General features: G+C 38.1%; 1 protein-coding gene across 2 annotated transcripts in view; it reads right to left on the bottom strand.

Moving 5' to 3' along the window:
• The window catches only part of BMP2K (BMP2 inducible kinase), a 130,029-nt gene extending 110,354 nt beyond the window's left edge, over positions 1-19,675 (bottom strand). For both annotated transcript variants that reach the window (XM_012446959.2, XM_012446960.2), the window contains exon 1: positions 19,504-19,675. In XM_012446959.2, the coding sequence (XP_012302382.2) occupies positions 19,504-19,675 (172 nt within the window). The remainder of the gene's footprint in view (positions 1-19,503) is intronic.
• Positions 19,676-20,041: the final 366 nt, after the last annotated feature.

Below are 20,041 nucleotides of genomic sequence, written 5' to 3'. Positions count from 1 at the left end.
ATAGCATCACAGACCTATTCAAACTAAACATGCAACCACTTAATTCACATATCCTCCAATTCAGTGGCTTATTTATATAATCCCTCTTATGATTAGAGATAAATAGTAAGCAAACATCCCATAACTTTATTACAGCTGGCATGGTGGCTCACACCTGTAACCCCAGCACTTTGGGAGGCCGAGGTTGGAGAATCACTTGAGCCCAGAGGTTCAAGACCAACCTGGGAAACACACTGAGACCTCGTTGCTATAAAATATTTAAAAATTAGGCAGGCATGGTGGTACATGCCTATAGTCCCAACCACGCAGGAAGCTGAGGTGCAAGGATCGCTTGGGCCCAGGAGGTCAAGACTGCAGTGAGCCAAGATCATGCTACTACCATAACAGAGCAAGGTCATCTCAAAGAGAAAGAAAGAAAAAAACAGAATGATTACCACTTTAACACGTTTAATGTTTTCAAACTCTATTAATGCTCAAGTTTCAAAAAATTATCTCATTTGATCAGGTTCCCAGCATGAAATGTACGAAATCTCCAATTTAGTAGTGGATTGTGTTCTAACAGTTTCAAAGTCTACTTTTGGTATTCAGAATATTTTCCCACAGAAACAGTCTTATATGTGATTATTAGGTTCTTGGGTCGGTTTACAGTTTAATACTAACAGTACTGTAATACCTAATGACTATCTATAAAAACATTTCTATGGAAACATTCATTCAAGGTTCCAACTTGAGAGGCCAAGAATGCATCTCATTGCATCCCAGCAAAACAGATTTCACTCAGCCTACCAAACTGTCAGAAAGGGAATCCCCCCAGATCCAAGATATAAGCAGTACCCAAAAAACTACAAGCAGAGGTTAGGGGAGGAGTTACAAATTTTACAGCAGTTTCTTGTTTTTCTTCGGTCACACGCCCTTTTGAGAATATAATGAAAGCCATAAGTCCTCTCCAAGAAAAATGCACATGGATATCTATGAACCCCAGGTGAATAATCCCAACTAAAAAATGCACACTATCCACTGTAAGCTGTACACTATAGCAAGGCATTGTCTAATATATCCAACATAATGTGAGCCACATATAAAATTTTTTAAGTTCTAGTAGCTGTAGCTGCATCGACAAGGTAAAAAACTGTAAAATTAGTTTTAATAATACATTTTTGACCCAATATACCAAAATTTTTTAACATGTAATCAATAGTATAAAAATATTAAGATCTTTTACTTTTTTTCATATTAAAACTTTGAAATCCAAGTGCATTTTATATGTATTGCATATCTCAAATCCATGTAGCAACATTTTAAGTACTCTATAGTCACATGTGGCTACTAGCTACTGTATCAGACAGTTTCAGTACGCTATACATTGTAGACGCACAGATTTTCAAAGTCTTTTGGCATCAGGATCCCTTTACATTCCTAAAAATTATCAAAAACCTCAGAGTGCTTTGCTTACATGGGTTACATCAATCCATATTTACTATATTAAAAATTAAAACTGAAAATTTTTAAACCTTTATTAATTCACTTAAAATAACTCAGTACAAAACATTTTAATAAAAAGTTATATTTTTCAAAAGAAAAACTTAGAGACTAGAGTAGCACTGTTTAACATGCTTGCAAAATTCTTTAACATTGGGCTTAATAGAAGACTATTGGATTCTCGCACCTACTTCAACAGTACATCTGTGATATGTTGTTTTGGTTGAATGAAGCACATAAAGATAATTTAGCCTCACACAGGTAAGTAGAGGAAAAGGTGAAGATTATTTTATAGTCTTTTCAGATAACTATGAATAGTCTATTATTTGCTATTGTTGCAAAATATGATAATTAGTTCTTAAACGTTAGTTGTAACATGGAATCTAAAACCACATCACTGAATTTTTTGCAGTTACAATTAAAATCCACTGGTCCCCAGGCACGGTGGCTCACGCCTGTAATCCCAGCACTTTGAGAGGCCAAGATGGGCAGACCACAAAGTCAGACATTCGAGACCAGTCTGGCCAACATGGTGAAACCCCATCTCTACTAAAAATACAAAAAAAATTAGCTGGGTGTGGTGGTGCATGCCTGTAATCCCAGCTACTCAGGAGGCTGAGGCAAGAGAATCACTTGAACCCAGGAGGTTGCAGTGAGCTGACATTGTGCCACTGCACTCCAGCCTGGGCAACAGAGTGAGACTCCATCTCAAAAGAAAAAAAAATCCAGTGATCAATCTTGTACTTTGTATTTGTAACATCATGTGTTTGGAAAATATAGATTATACAGATATTCCATTACAGAATTAAAAAAAAAAAAAAATCACATTTGTTAATATTATTACCTATCTCCTCAGAAAGGCTTTCAAAGTAATAGAGAACTGTCAAGCTCACAAGGCCTGATACAAGTTTCCTAAAATTCTGATTTTCTTTGAAAGTTCAAATTCCTAAATTAATAAGACCTGTAATGTGTTTTCCTTGAAGTGACAGACTCATTTCATCTTTTGAGAAAATGGCTGCCAAATATCCAAGTCTAAATGAATAATCATAGTTTGTCATTGTTTCAAGTAAAAATGATACTCTATGAAAAAAGGCACCTACTTCAGCCACACCATCACCCAAGTGCTCTTCCTCAATTACATCATACTGCTTTCTTATGCAGCAAAAGTGCTTTGTGTATTTCCAATTTTGTTACATAGATATTAAAAAGGCATACACTTAAAAATGGTAAATAAGCACATGAAAAGATGCCCAAAATTACAAATCATTAGGAAAATGTACATCTTTTATGTTCCTCTATAACAATATTGTGATTTTCTTCACAGAGGTTCTGCACATTTCTGAGGTAGGTAACACTTCATTAGGAAGGCTACCTATTATTTAAAAAAAATTGGAAGTGTTGGTGAGGCAAGGATGTAGAGAAATTGGAGCCCATGAGCATTAGCTTTGGGAATGTAAAATGGTACAAGCACTATGAACAACAGTAGGGCAGTTCCTTAAACATTAAACATAGAATTATCATATGATCCAATAATTCCACTTCTGGATATACACCAAAAAGTAAAAAGAAAGGAGGGACTCAAACATATACATATACAAATATATACATATTTGTACACCCATATCTACAGCAGCATTATTCACAACAGCCAAAGGTAGAAACAACCCAAATGCCCACAGACAGATAAACAAAATGTGAAATATTACTCGGTCTTAAAAAGGAATGAAATTCTGATGTAGGCTACAACATACAACAAGGATGAATACCTTAAAGACATTTTTAAGTAAAATAAGCCAGACAAAATGCTAAATGTTGTTATAATTCCACTTCTGTAAGATATCTAAAATAGTTAAATTCATAGAAAATGGAAAGTAAATCATGGTTATCAGTGTCTAAAGGAATAGTGGAAGTAGAAAATTGGTGTTTGATGGGTATGGATTTTGTTCAAAATGATGAAAATTTTTCTGAAACAGTGAGGAATGCACAACAATTTGAATGTACTTAATGCCACTGAATTGTACACTTAAAAATGGTTGAGGTAAATCTCATGTACATTTTGCCAAAACAAAAGACATGTACTCAAGGGCCAAGAGTAATGAAATGATTTTCACTACCTTGATTATTGTTAAGGTGCATGCAGTGTGAATGCCAATACAGTATAAATGGCAATTATATCTTAGTATTATTATGAAAATATTTTTTACCTGATAGACCCCCTATCAAAGGCCCTTGGGGTCCATACACCACATTATAAGAACTATTACCAAAATCTATTTTTTCAGAAAAGTCAATTAATAAAGGAAGCAAAGAGTAGGAAAGATCACAAAAGTTTTATTTTTGTTTGTTTCATCTGAGATGAGAGAAACAGGCTTACATGTTGAACAGGATATAAACTGTTCAGGGTATAAACTGGTATACCTCAAGAGGTATAAAAAAAAATATTAAGGAACAAGTAAAAATAAGAGAAAAATCAGATAATTGATGGAAAAAAAAGAATGGGAGAGAAAAGATGACCAATGGTTCAGCCTCTATCTAAAGTTCGAAGGAGAGATATATATTAGAGGCAGATGGAGGGGGGGAAATGTGTCACATTTTTAAAAATTTTATTATTATTATTTAGAGACAAGGTCTCACTCTGTCACCCCGGATGAGTGCAATGGCACTCATTGCAACCTTGAACTCCACCTCAGCCTCCTGAGGCGTGGGCCACCTATGCCAGGCTCTTTCTACATTTTGACTTACGAAAAAGCTACTTTTACTCAGAAAAAATACAGACACTAGATGAATGCTTCTTGATAATGATGGTGATAATTCCATAGTTTGAAAAATATTGGAAATATTATAGTTTATTTTTTTAATCGTTTTTGTACTAAGTTTATTTAGGAAGAAATGACACGTTGACAATATTGAGTCTTCTTAGCTAGTAACATGATATAGTTCTTTATTTAGACAAGTTTTATTTTGTGTTCTTCCATAACAATATTATGGTTTTATTCAGAGGTTCTGCACATTTCTCATGAGTTTAGCTCTTAGGTGATATATATTGTTTCACTATTATGAATGTAATTTATTTTCTAATTCATTATTACTACGATATAAGAAGATATTAAGCTTTATTTATTAATTACTATTCTACAAATATTTCTTATAAATGCTAGTTGCGTTTCAATATTCTTGAGTTTTACACCTAGACAATAATGACATTTCCAAATAAGTTTAGTTTAGAAATCTTATCCTTTGTCTTAAAATCATAAATCAACCACCATTCTATTTTGACTTTTACTTGCCTGTGTATAAAAATATGCCAAATGTGTAAAAGTAATGCCATGTCCTTTTTAAGGTAACTGTTTTACAATATCATAGAAATTTATATCACTTTAAAGATTCGGATGTTTTGTATTCCAACTTTAAGTCAAAAGCATTTGTGCTGTCATCTAATAAATAGAAATTTAAAATAATCTTGTTTTCTTTTTACTTTGAACACCACACGAATTTATTAAGTAAAAATGCAAATAGGGATCTGATACTACAGTACATCAGACTCCATAACCTTGAACAAGGAACAGAAGAAAAATGGAGGATAAAAACTCAGTTATTTCTCTTTCTCTTTCCCCTTCCTCCCTACAGAAGGTCCTATGTGCTGCTATGCTAAATTCAACTGAAGAAGCTAAAGTAATATAACTTTATGCTACATACTTTACAGTTCACAAATATATTATTTCATTTATGACGCGTCCTCTCTAGACCGAGACAACAGACTAACCTGGGAGGAGCTGGGATTTAAACTTTTAAAATTAATCGTGACATCTTAGCTCAAATAACTGTAGCACATGGTTTGATGGCCTTAGGAAAATGTAAAGCGGGAAAGCTTTAACTTTGAAACTTGAGCAAAAATGTTTCCGAATACTTCTTTCACCTCATACGCCTCAGGTACCCAGTAATACTCCAGCTGCCTTCAGACTATTAAAAGTCCCCAGGTCCCTTATGCCTATACAGCATAGGAGCCAATTAAAGAGGCCATAAGTAAAAGTACTTAGGCGTAAGGGAAAAAAATGAAAAATAAAAATAAAGGGGCTCTAACTACTAGAAAGAGTGCTGATCATAAGAACTAAGTTCTACTCTCCACAACCAACACAATCAACACTAATAGTGTGACTTTGGGTTCATTCATTACTCCATTTTCTCATGGTTAAATGAGGGAACTAAATCTGGACAATCACTACAATTATAGGAAATTTAATGAAGCACTAGCATTTTCAAAGACTGTTAGTCCAACAATACCAATTTTCGCAGTTAAAATAATCCTTAGGATATTTTCTGAAAGAGGCCCTGAGAAGGTCTGATTTTTAATTCAGGTTCTTATACATCGTTCCCTATATTTAGCCTTCCAAAACATTAAAAAAAAAAATGGATTGACCTTATACTATTCATAACGACCCACCACAACTTTTTGAAATATCTACAGTGTATTTAAAAAAAATAAACAGCCACTATTCTAAGATAAGAACAAATTTGAACCTTGAATCTATATATTAAATAAAGTTTCTTAAACTAGAAATTTATGAGCATTAGTTACATCCAACCCTGAACACTATGGAGTCATACAGTGTTTACAAATGTACTTCCAACATTCCCTATGGATAGGCAAAATACCATATACGAACATATTTTAAAAAATAAAACTCACAGGCTTGTAATATTTCTAAAGTTCCTACCTCACTGAGATGAAAAACCATAAAATCCAGAATACTTTCACTGGTTTAAAAATAAAAACAAGTACCAATTTGGGTTGAGATCCTTAGAATTTCTCCTTTGGGTTGTATAAACAACATTTTGCTAAAATATGAAAATTTACCAATGATTTAGCAATTCAGTTAACTATTCACTAAGATTTAAACTGAACTGTTTGAGTGAGTTAACCATAACACCGTGCTAATGAAACTAAGGATCTAGTCCAATTTCAATTTAGGCCCATTAGGTAGGAAAAAAAAAATCCTTAGGTCCATATTACTGCACATAACAATTAACTATCTTACATACTCTTGTTAGTGATCATAGAAGACACCATCAAAAGCCTATGCACAGCTGAGTATATATACACCCAACCTCTGAAGAAATGATTCAGAACACATGTCCTACTGATCATGAGTCAGTAGAAACATTTTTTTCTATACCTGTTAAAAAAAAAGACCACTAACATTCAGTAGAAGAGTCTGTGATGCAGGCAAGCGAATGAAAAAGTGAGTAACTGCCAGTGATGCATAATCCTACTCCCTAGAAAAACAGTCCTGAAAAGATTCAGAAAAAAAAATATATTTTAGTACTAATATCTTTATGATTCAGAAAGAATAGTAAAACCTAAACTAACCACTGACAATCTCATTCAAAAGAGAATACTTAAGTGTGTTAAAAGCTCCAGGCAGCCCTAACAATGTCCCAATCAGCAAAAATAAAGAAAAATAAGTAAATATAGCATTTAGGCAAGGGGAAGTAGTATGTTGGAACCCTCTCTTCTAGAAAATGAAAGAAAGAATAGTCAAGGGTGATTTGCTACCCTCCGACCTTTGGGCCAGGCTTACAAATTTCCTAATCTAAAAGCAAACTCAATGTCTTTCTACCAAGAAAATAAGTATCTTCAATATCACATAGTCCAGTTAGAGGAATCCCCCAGTTAATGCTCACTTGTTTCCCTCCCCAGGAGCCTTAGGGAGATGAGATGGGAGATGAGATCCCCTTCTCCTTCCTAATCTCCTCATCCCCTTAGATACTATTCATCCCATTAAGCCTTGGTACTATCCGCCACTCAAGATAAAGTCATACACAGCTGACCATCCCTAAAACTGTTTCTTCTTAAGATCAGTTATCCAAAGCACATACTTTAGACCTACTCAGCTCCCACTCTGTCCAACGGTGGTGGCTCAAGGGAATTCAGGATAGAACAATTTGAGAGTCACATCTAATACAACCAATGCAGTACCCACAAAACAAAATGTCCTATACATTTAACCATAACAGAAATAAAAGAGGCTAGGAGTCCAAAAATAAATCTGGTAGTATTATTTTCATGCATCTATTTAATGCTAGACCTACATTATTACCAAATATCTCTATTTCCTTATTTTTAAATGGACAGAATTTCAAAAACAGAGTCAGCTTTCTCCTAAATAACAATTGAACAGTTTGATATGTCAAGTATGGCTGCTATCCAGTTGTTTCATAGTAATTTGTAGCAAGCCCTCTGACCACTTTTCAATAACAAAACTCAATCTCTTACAGAGGTACTGAACATTATCATGAGTACAGCACTGCAAGAAATAAAAGATGAATACAAGGCCAAGCATGGTGCCTCATACCTGTAATCCCAGCACTTTGGGAAGCCAAAGCAGGAGGACCACTTGAGGCCAGAAGTTCAAGACCAGCCTGGATAACATAACAAGATCCTATCTCTACCAAATATTTTTAAAATACTAAGAGGGAAAAAAGGAATGAATACAAGATTAGCCTTAAAAGAATTAAATTTTAAAGTAGAGAAAACAACACATTTTATTAGAACAAAACAAAGCTATTTTAGATAAGTGCTACATAAGTAACAGTTGTTACACAGGACAAAGGAAGACATAATTACACTTATTTGGTTGTAAATAGGATTTCATGAAAAAATAAAGATTGTCCAGCCTGGCCAAGATGGTGAAACCTTGTCTCTACTAAAATACAAAAAGCCGGGCGTGGTGGCAGGCACCTGTAATCCCAGCTACTTGGGAGGCTGAGGCAGAGAATTGCTTGAACCAAGGAGGCAGAGGTTGCAGTGAGCTAAGATCATGCCACTGCACTCCAGCCTGGGCGACAGAGCCAGACTTCATCTCAAAAAAAAAAAAAATTGCAAAAAAAGTAACTATTTTAAATATAATCTACAAGACCCAATTTTTAACAGAGTGGTGGAGGCTAGTATTCACATTCTGGGCAAATATAACATAAGCTAAAAAATAGAAATGGGAAAGTGTGGCAAGGTGGCACACGCCTATTGTCCCAACTATCTTGGAGACTGAGGTGGGAGGACTGCGAGAGGCCAGTAGTTCAAGGCTGCAATGAGCTATGGAGTGAGCTAGGCACTTCAGCCTAGCCAAAAGAGTGAGACCTTGACTCAAAACACACACACACACACACACAAAATTGGGTGACTTATAAACAACAGAAATTTATTTCTTGCTGTTACGGAAACTGGAAAGTCCGAGACCAAGGTGCTGGGAATCGGTGTCTGGTGAGGAGTTGTTTCCTCACAGATGGCCATCTCCTCACTCTAACCTCATATGGTGGAAGGGATGAAGTATCTCTCTGGGGCCTCTTTTATAAGGGCATTAATTCCATTTATGAGGGCTCTCATGACCTAATCACTTCCACACAGCCCCATCACTAAATGTCATCACTTTGGGGGTTGGGATTTCAACATATGAACTGGGGAAGCAGACAAACATTCAGACCATTGCAGAAAGCTTGAGAGAAGTGCAGGAAATATCAAGTACATGTGTGTAATATACACAGGGAGTAAAAGTGAGAGATTAAGGTTGGAGAGGTGGGTTGGAGGTCACACTGCAGAGGGCCCTGAATCCTAGGGTAATGAGTTTGTACTTTGCTTGGTTAGGCAAATAAGACAGTGACATGAGCATAAGTCCATTTCAGGAAGAATAAACTGGATGGGATACAAGAATTGGTTTGGCAAGGAAAGAGTCTGAAAGAACAGTCCAAATGCTAATTTAATTCTCTAAATGAGATGTATTACGAACCCAAATTAGGGCTGACAGCACTGGAACGAAAAAGTACCAAATTTTCCACACATATCATGGGTAAACTTTCTATCTATAAACTTAATCAGAGAAAACATTGTCATGCCTCCTCCTCAAATATTCTTTTTGAATAAAAACTTTATAAACAAAGTTTTTTTTAAACTTTCCAATACTCTCTAAAATACATATACTGTGAATGAGTGTCTTAGAGAACATGATCAAGATAGTAAAATAAGCAGTTAAGGTGGCACACCCATTGAAACTAAATCGTATTCTGAAATGTCACACAATTTAATTTGAGCTTCGACCCCAATCTTAAGGAGCAGCACGAAAGGCAACTTCTTAGAAAAGACCAAAAAAAAAAAAAAAAAAAAAAAAGACCTTTTTCCAGTAATTAAAAAATAATGTTAGGCCAGGCCTGGTGGCTCATGCCTGTAATCTTAGCACTTTAGGAGGCCAAGGTGGGCAGATCACTTGAGGTCAGGAGTTCGAGACCAGCCTAACCAACATGGAGAAATCCTGTCTCTACTAAAAATACAAAAATTAAGCCAGGCACGGTGGCTCACCCCTATAATCCCAGTACTTTGGGAGGCTGAGGTGGGCAGATCACCTGAGGTCAGGAGTTCAAGACTAGCCTAACCAACATGGAGAAACCCTGTTTCTACTAAAAATACAAAATTAGCCAAGCATGGTGGTGTATGCCGGTAATCCCAGCTACTTGGGAGGCTACAGCAGGAGAATCACTTGAACTTGGGAGGTAGAATACTGGAGGCAGAGATTGCGGTGACCCAAGATCGCACCATTGCACTCCAGCCTGGGTAAGAAGAGTGAAACTCCATCTCAAAAAAAAAAAAAAAAAAAAAAAAACGAAGAAAGAAAAAAATCTGCATAAGGCCAGGAACGGTGGCTCATGCCTGTAATCCCAGCACTTTGGGAGGCTAAGGCAGGTGGATTACCCGAGTTCAGGAGTTTGAGACCACCCTGGCCAACATGGTGAAACCCCATTTCTACTAAAAATAGAAAAATTAGAAGGGCATAGTGACGGGTGCCTATAATCCCAGCTACTTGAGAGGCTGAGGCAGGAGAATCACCTGAACCCAGGAGGTGGAGGTTGCAGTGAGCCGAGGTCACGCCACTGCACTTCAGCCTGGGCAAGAAGAGTGAAACTCTACCTTAAAAAAAATACAAAAATTAGCCACATATGGTGGCAAACGCCTGTAATCCCAGTTACTTGGGAGGTTGAGGCAGGAAAATCACTTGAATCCGGGAAGCAGAGATTGCAGTAAACCAAGATTGTACCACTTCACTCCAGCATGGGCAACAAGGCAAGACTCCATCTTGAAAAAATAAAATAAAAATAATTTTATACTTTAGGATTAAAAGATAAATTGCTGCCGGGCGTGGTGGCTTACGTCTATAATCCCAGAACTTTGAAAGGCCTAGGCGGGCAAATCACGAGGTCAGGAGTTCGAGACCAGCCTGACCAACATAGTGACACCCCGTTTCTATTAAAAACACAAAAATTAGCCAGGCAGCATGTGCCTATAATCCCAACTACTCAAGGAGGCTGAGATAGGAGAATTATTTGAACCCAGGAGGCAGAGGTTGCAGTGAACTGAGATGGCGCCACTGCATTCCAGCCTGGGTGACAGAGCAAGATTCCATCTCAAACAATAATAATAATAAATAAATAAATAAATAAATTGCTAATCCATTGTGAAGTTTGTCAAAGAACTCAAATTGTATAATGACCAAACACAATCCTTTCATTATGGTCTCAATCCTAAAATTGTTCATTGCTATCCCTCTCTACCCCGTGCTCCTTACTTATCAAAAAGAGCAGTAAAAATCAGTTACATAGATAGAATCCTAGAATACTAAAACAGAAAAGGATGTTACAAATTCATTTTATCCACTTCATTTTTTTCTTGAAACTGAAGTCAAAAAGTCACAATGCAAGTTAGAGGCAGAACAGGGATTAGCAGCTAGTGTTTTTCCCGATAGATGTGTCCAAGAAGGTACTATTTCAAAGCTAATTTAAAAATGTGAAAATGTGCAAACTAGTAGCAACAATCATTCCATATTTTAAAATAATACCCACTGTAAAATGCCTCTAATGTTACTACAATTCTACAAGACTAGGATAAACCAAAAACAAAGTCTCTCTGTAGAAAAGGCCTCACAACCACTTTCCTACAGAGACTTTTGAAACTGTTGACAGACATGTGCTGACTGACCTCATTTGTAAAGATGATACGCAAAGAATCTCCAAATTAACTAAGTGCCCAACTATTTAAAACAGCTCAGTCATTAACCACTCAACTTCCCAACTTAGTCCCCTAAAAATAGCACGCTTGTGGGTAGATGAATGGTTCACCAGATGCATGCAAGATAAAACCAAGGAATAAACAGTCCCAACCCCTTGGAGATGAAATGTTATACCCTGACCAGTAGAAAAGTGTGGCAGCTGTGAAATGGTGGTTCAGGACTCAATTATGGAATCCCAAGTCAAGGCTTTAATCATTTTGATAGCTACCAAATGAGCTCTAATAGATGTATATGAAACTACTTCAAGTTTTGACCAAAGAAAAGGAGGGAAATGGTGAAAGAAAACGAAGATAACATATAAGATTAGAAAGAACACTATAGAAGACAAAGGATCAACATAAGGACATCAGTCTCACTTCCTAGTATGTTCTCTAACATTAACCACATCAAGGGCCTTTTCCAGGTTTCCCTCCTGTGCACCCCATGATGAAAGATACTAACAAATATTAATTCATTTTCATTATTTTTAAAATATCAAAGACATAGCCTTTTCAGTCTGCCCAGCATGAGAATGTCAGTATTAACCACAATAGTTGACTATAGCTTAAAAGCAAAGATATATGGCACGTTTGTACAATTTAGCACTTCTTTTTTTTTTTTTTTGAGATAGCATCTTGCTCTGAGAACAATCTCAGCTCACTGCAACCTCCGCCTCCCGGGTTCAAGGGAGTCTCCTGCCTCAGCCTCCTGAATAGCTGGAATTACAGGCGTGCACCACTATATGCAACTAATTTTTGTATTTTTAGTAGAGACGGGGTTTCACCCTTTGGCCAGGCTGGTCTTAAACTCCTGGCCTCAGTGATCTACCTGTCTCAGCCTCCCAAAGTGCTGGGATTACAGGCATGAGCCACCAGCCCAGCCTGTACAATTTAGCACCTTTACTAGAGATAAATGCACTATAAATTTCCACTATGACTTCTGGAATACCAAAAATTGAGAATAATTGTTTTAGTGTAACTTGTCCTTCAGTAAAACTACTACCTCTAGAGGAAATACATAGTGGACAATCAAAATTACATCCTAGGAGCTATCACTACAATGATAACATAAGCCACCCAAAAGAGAAGCATTTGTTAATAATATTCTATATAGTATCCTTTGTTGCAAATAATTTCCATTTTATTGTTAAATCATTTGCTACTAAATAGGTCAAAATTTTATATAACTGATTGAAACTTGAAAATTCAATATGGCTGAGTGACACATAATTATCTAACAAACTATTCAGAGATTTTGCAAACATAAATGTGATACTTATTCAGGACAAATGTGATATCAAATATAAAATCAAGTCACTATGATGATTTCCAAATCAGATTTTACTGAAAGCTTATAACCAAATCTAAACTTAAAAGTCACTCATATTTATGAAGAAATTTGGCAACGCACTGTTAGGTACTGTCACACATTATCTTCTCTAATCTTCACAATAGATATTAACTCCTTGTTTCAGAAGAGGAAACAATATTTTCTAAAAGCTTAATTAAAGAAAAAAAAAGTTGCTAAGTAAGTACTACAGGACAAATGAATGCAGAGGTGAACACAGACCTTGGTTCTGCCCTCAAAAAGCTCAGCATCCAAAAACAGCTGTCAAAATCAACTGCAAAATGTAAAACAATTTCACAATTGCATGTAACATACTTCTTTAAAAACTCAATCTTTCTGGAATAAATAAAAACACAATGTCAATAAAGCAAAGTAACTACAAGGGGGCATCCAGGTTATTTTTTCTTCCTGTTTCAAGTTGCTAAGTGAAATGACACTGCCTTAACTGTTGTCTTCACCAAACTAGAAAATTCAGAGTCTCTGGCCTAAGTACAAAACCTTTGATATCCAGTAAAGAGCCCTCCATTGGTGCTCTTCAATTTGCAAATTAATCCTTAAATTCCACTGAAGAATAACATCTGATTAAAAATAAAGAAGAAGAAAGAAAGTCAAACATAATTTCCTTTGAGAAGTAGATGAATGTTCATGGTATGGCCAACTTGTGTGACACAACATCAACTAAAACAGAGTCTGTCAACCCTTAAGAATTTTACTATCTGGTAGTGGAGGTAAGAGAGGAACAGCAGTTAACAACCTTAGTATTTCTAGGTCCTTACATAATTGCATCTCAAGACAGAAGGTTAAATGTGCCAAGAGGGAAAAAAGCAAAGAGTTACAAGTGTCCACAGAAAGGAGGAAGTGATCATAACCAGTACTTGGGAAATAGGGATTACACAGGCAAAAGCCAGAGTGACAGGCAAGTACAAGATTCATTCATGGACCAACAGCGAGTGGAGCACATTGTACCAGGCACAAAGAGTATTCACCTAGGAAATAATTACAAGTAAGCTTTTAAAAAGAAGAAGTGAGCATGAATAACTGTGAATGCCAGGCCAAAAAATGTGATCAAGTAAGATGACTTTGCAGAAACACAATTGTTCACTCCCTCCCCTTCTTGAAATACTCTCAAGTTTCCAGGTATCAGAGTGTCTTGGTTTTCCTCATACCTCTCTAGCAATTTCTTCTTAGTTTTCTTTGCTTGCTCTAAATCAGTGGTACTCAAGTTATGGTTCCTGAACCAGCAGCATCTGTACCATCGAAGGAGTCAGTCTCACTCAGACATAATCAAAAGTTGGGGACCAGGCTCAGTACTTTGTGTTTTACCAAATCCTCTGAATATTTATAATGAACATTAATGTCTGGGACTGATGCACTACAGGAGCCCGTTGGTGAGCACCTTCTCATTCTACACTCCCCCTACATCCATCCTCTCCCAGGGCTTTAAGTAATAGCCAGGGTCTCACTAGTCAGTCTCTAGTACCGTATCTAGGCCTGGCTCAAGTCTGTAATCCCAGCACTCTGAGACGCCGAGTAAATCAACTGAGGTCAGGAGTTCAAGACCAGCCTGGCCAACGTGGGTGAAAACCCGTCTCTACTAAAAATAACAAATTAGCTGGGTGTGGTAGCACATGCCTGTAGTCCCAGCTACTCAGGAGGCTGAAGCAGGAGAATCGCTTGAACCCAGGAGGCATAAGTTGCACTGAGCCAAGATCGCACCACTGCACTCCAGCCTGGGCAACAGAGTGAGATTCCGTCTCAGAAAAAAAGTATCATCTCTAAGCCTAAACACCTTTGCTAAGTTCCAGACAACATACCCAACTTCCCATTTGATATTTCCTCTCAGATATCTCATCTAAACATGTCTGGAACTACAGGATGTCCTCCAAACACCTCAAAAAGAAAAAAATCTGTTCCTTCCCTATGTTCACAAATGGTACTTTTACCCAAGAGATACATAAGCAAGTCATTCCTAACACTTCCTATGACCACCACAAGGTCTTCTCATTTAAGCATTATCATCTTCACCCCACTGTCAACATTTAACCATTCTATTTGTATATCATCTTGTAAAAATACAAATCAGAGCATGTCACTGCCCCAACTTAAATCTTTCAATAGCTTCCCATTGCATTTCAGATAAAACCTAAACTCTTCAACATGGTATACTAAACCCTGGACCCTGGTCACCTTGCCAACATCATCTTGGATCTCTCTCACATGTGATTCATTTATTGTAGTCCACAGCTCCGAGCATATTTCAGTTTCTGAAACTTCCTTCCCTCACATAGAGACTTCAGTTTTCATGACACACTTCAAACCACCCTGACCTTCACACCACTGTTTTTAACTAACTTATTTCATTCTTCAGGCTTCTACTAAAAGATCAAAAAAGCCTTCCTTGACCCCCCAATCTAAACTGCATTCTCTCATAAAACCCTGAGCATTGTCTTCACGACACCTATAAAAAAATTTTAACTACAGTAACTTGGTGATTTTCGTTTGCTGGTTTAGCATTTACCTTCCACACTAATCTGTAAGTTCCATAGGCCAGAAAAATACCTCCATTATTGTTCTCTACTATGTTAAGCAGCACCTAGCAGTGCTTAGCACACAAAGGCATTTAATGAAGTTGTACAGTAGTAACAGTTGTTGATATTTGTATTCAATCCTCCCCCTCTTTCTATGCTCTCTGTTTTTTCTTAGGAATGAAGTTACTGGGCAGCCACAGATGATTTCTGCAAATGAGATATGGCACTTAACTCTATCATTTTCCTGCTAATTTATAGTACAAAATCAGAGATGTATAGTACAACCTTCCCATAAAATTAACATTGAGAACCGGCTAACACTTAGCTTAAACTCATTCACCCTTATCTAAGCATTTAACTCTAAAAGAAATACTGAGTTATTTTTAAAGAACCCTGTAGTAACTTCCTGGCCTCCAATTACTAACAAGCCAATAACCCCCAACACCCATCTCAGTAAATCTTACCCACATCACCATATTCACACTATCACTCCTATCCAGCCCCATAACCTCATGATTACATTATCTCAACAACTCATCTCTGGTCTCCTATGCTCAACACCCCATTTTAGGTCCATTTTGTACCAAGGACACTTAGGGAAAAAAATGTCCCCTACTCGAAAACCAACTTCTGATTATCAATCAACATTAAACTCCTCAGATTAGCACCAAAGGCTTGTTATGGTGATGCATGTGATCAACAAGCCAATCCTAGGTTTTAGTAAAAACTTGGGAGGTTACCTTGAATTAGTTACATGAGCCTGACAATTTGTCACTGTTTCAAGCTAAAAACTGACATATGGCTCTCCCTCATTTCCACAGACCAAAGTTGGGATCTGCTTAGCACAGACTCCTAACACTAAACAGTTTTTGAGAAAAAAACTAAACTGCCTCACTGTGCTATCAGTCCTTTAAACTTTGAGGAGGAACTAAAAAGGTGCAAGTTGTATTTTCAAACATTTATGTGCTTGACTACAAAGACATTATGATACAATGTATATGTTTCACAGAGAAAACTGCTTTTAACAGTTTAAACATACAACTTACCCCTGAGAATCTGCTTTTTAAATTATAGACATAATATGTGCATATACATATATACCTATAACAATGGTTGATCCTCATTATTTGGGGATACTGTATTTGCAAATTCATCTACTCACTAATATTTGTACCCCCAAAAAGCATTACTCATGACACTTTCACTGTCATTTGCAGACGTGCACATTGGTGAAAAATTTGAGTCTACTGACATCCACATTCTTGTTTCAGCTTACATACTGTAAACAAATGTCCTTTTCATGGTCTATTTAGTGCCATGTTTTTCTCATTTTTGTGCTTGCAATTGGTGATTTCACTGTTGAAAACAGTCCCCAAGCACAGTGCTAAAGTGCTGTCTACTGTTCAAGGAGAAAAGATTACAGAGAAAATAACAAGTCCTCATGGAGGCATGAATTGTAGAGCTGTTGGCCACGATTTCAATGTTAATAAATCAACCAAATATATTAAATAAGGTGCGTTTAAACTGCAATACACACAAAACAAGGTTGTATGTTAATGAGTTGACAAAAATGTTGAGAACAGAGGCTCTCAAGAACCTAACACTGTAGTAGGAGCAATGGTTCAGGATTTGCTAATTCAGTTTTCACAGTGACTTTTTGGAACATAACTAATTATATACAAATAACAAAAGAGAGGGAGACACGGACTGACTTATTGAAAAGACACTGCAGAGGTCATTATGAGTAAGCTACCAATGTTTGTAGGAGCATGGCAAAAACACTTCAGGGCACAGAATCTATTGGGTCTTCCTGGCTCTGTTTAAACAACTTAGGCCAAAGCTAAAAATGCAAAATCTACCAAGTTTGTGTTTCGGTTTGTCTTAGCTTCTACCACTTATCCTACTCAATGGTAAGCCTCTCCCCAAATCAAGTACTCTAAACTTTAATGCATTTTCACAAGCATTTGGCCCAATCTTACAATCAAGCACACCCATCAACTATTGATTAATCACACTTAAATGTAAACTAGACTTGTGCTTAAACATCTTGGCTAAATTGCAGCATTATTTATTTGGAAGGGAGAGGGGATATTAAGCATCTGAAATAAGAACAGACCAGCCAGGATCAAAAAGTAAACTGATTATACATAGACAATTCCAGTTGTGTGTGTGCTGGAGAGAGAAAAAAATACACAAGGGAAGAAAACCTAGGCCTTGGACTCCCCTCCAGGTTATTAAAGCTGGGATATAGGATGGATAAGTCCCATCTTCCAAAAGGATTTCTTCAGCCCTTGCATCCTCCCAGCACCTGATTATTGATTTTTCAAGAGAAATGATGAATTTATGGCAAAACTCAATATGGAACACTCTAACAGTGACATTAGCACTTGAAATAAATTTTCATTCTTTGCTGTGGTTGAATGAACTCTCCTTTTGAAATTCATCTTTATTTTTTATTTTCCAAAGTTTTTTTTTATTGAAAATGGTTTGCTTAGGGAAGTGATAGGATGTGCTTAGGGTAGTGAGTGATACAAGTTACAGATTCAAAATCTAGTTTGTGAAATGTCAATATACATATATTTTCTATTAAAAAGACCCATCTGGGATTTAGTGGAATGAAGTGAGTGTAACACTACCCAAGCTACACTTCAATTAGTTACTAAAACAATTCAAAGACAAAAAATGACATTTGACTTAATAGCTATGTGTTCTTAACACCTAAAACATATTCTAAAGCAACAATTGAAATTCATGTGTAATAAAGAGCTAGAAAACTTTATAGCATAGTAAATCTTTTATAGACCACTCACCACATATTCATTCTTGTGAAAAACTAAGGATCCTCCTTCTCCCACCTCTCCAAGTTTTGGCTAAGATCATTATTCTGAGCAATGATTCACCTAACAATGATATGTACACCTGAATAATTCACAATTTCTTTCTCTTTCGAATACTTTATACGAAAATCTTCAGGTTTTTCTCCTGTGCTAATTTACTGTTGTTCACAGCATTTCAAAAAATACGAGTAGAACTTCAATCTACTGTTTTCAAACCACATCAACGTCTCTCAGAGAACTGAATCCACTCTTTGATTTATCTTAACCATAGAACTTACAAGGGACATTTGTCAACAAAATGTATTTCTTAAATTTTTTTTAAGGTGTTTATTTTGTAATATCATTTTGCAATTAAAAACTCAAAGACCAATGAAGCATGCAGTACACAGGGAAAGTGTTTTCTACAGGGCAATTATACCAGAAATACAACACTACAGTCTAAGTTCTTCTTCTAATATGGAGTAAATTTTTTTTGTAAGTAGACTTCTACCTGCCGTCATAATCTGTTCCAGATCCTGAAGGACCGATCACAAAACTTCACAAGTGAAAATTAACCTGCTTTCATATCACCTTTTAAACCATTATCAAAGAGCCATATTGGGAGGGCATGAATTGCACCTTGTCCAACACAGAAGATTCTAAATAACAAAGATAAATGGGCTTCAAATTTACCTGTTTCCCAGTGCAACCTACTAACTGAATTTAGAGCAAAGGATCACCTCCAACACACACACATGCACACAAATACACTGTTTTTCAACACATGGCTGAGCTGCAGCAAACCCGGGCTCGACAACAGGGGCTTTAGGTCCTATGCCCTGCAGCGCGTGTGGAGGCTCGGACGAAGAGGCCAACGCATGACACCCGTCTGAGCTACAGCTGGCAGAACAGAGCTTCAATCCTGCTTGATCTGACCCTCTAATGAGTCACTGTCCCAATCATAACACCACCCCACTTCCTAGCGCGTCTATTTTCTCGCGTCAAAACGGACAAAATGATTTAAACTCGGCATGAGAGAACTGTGCACCGGCCAGAGCTGCCCGCCGCAAGAAAAGCCAGCTGAAAAGAGAAAGCCCGAGCCACTCTTTTAAGAGCCCCGCTGGCGCGGCAGCGGAGGAAGAACGGGGTACAAGAGTCAGTCCAGAGGGCGAGGACCCGGAGAAGCCGCCGCCACACCCCAGCCCTCCCTCACCTGCCTGTCCAAGCCTCCCTGGGCACCCGTACCTTCGGCCAGCGACTCTTCCAGGGTGACCTGGTAGCGGCCGACCGCGAACACCCGGACCCCCACGGACGAGCCGCTGGAGCCGCAGCCGGTCCCAGCGCCGCCAGCCCCGCCACCCGCCGCTCCGCCGCCGCTGCCGCCCTCCGACTTGGGCATCCGAGAGAACTTCTTCATGGTCCCGCTGGCGCGCGGACCGCGCAAGGGCGAGCAAGAGCGCGAGTCCCCGGCCCGGCGCGCAGCGGGGCGTCCGCGAGGGGTCGCCGCCCCGAGCCCGTCCAAGCGTCCAAGCGCGTTGCGGCCCGCCAAGCCTCACATTCCGTACTCCCCGAGCGCACAGCCCCGGCCCCTGCCGCCCGCTCCGCGGCTCCGCTGCTCCGCTGCAGCTGCCAGGCTCCTGCAGAGGGCGGCGGAGAGGGCGGGGACGGGACGGGGCGGGGCGGGGCGCGAGGGGGCGGGTCCGAGTGCAGGGGCGACGCCACCGCCTCCACTAGTGCCCTGGGCGTCCCCGCCGCCTCACTCAGCGCCTGAAGCGCGCGAGCC

Source organism: Aotus nancymaae, unplaced genomic scaffold (genome assembly GCF_030222135.1).
Source record: "Aotus nancymaae isolate 86718 unplaced genomic scaffold, 86718_ANA_hifiasm-v0.15.2.pri h1tg000006l, whole genome shotgun sequence".
Classification (NCBI taxonomy): domain Eukaryota; kingdom Metazoa; phylum Chordata; class Mammalia; order Primates; family Aotidae; genus Aotus; species Aotus nancymaae.
The sequence above is the reverse complement of the archived record's forward strand: the minus strand, read 5'-3'. Positions and strand labels throughout refer to the sequence as shown.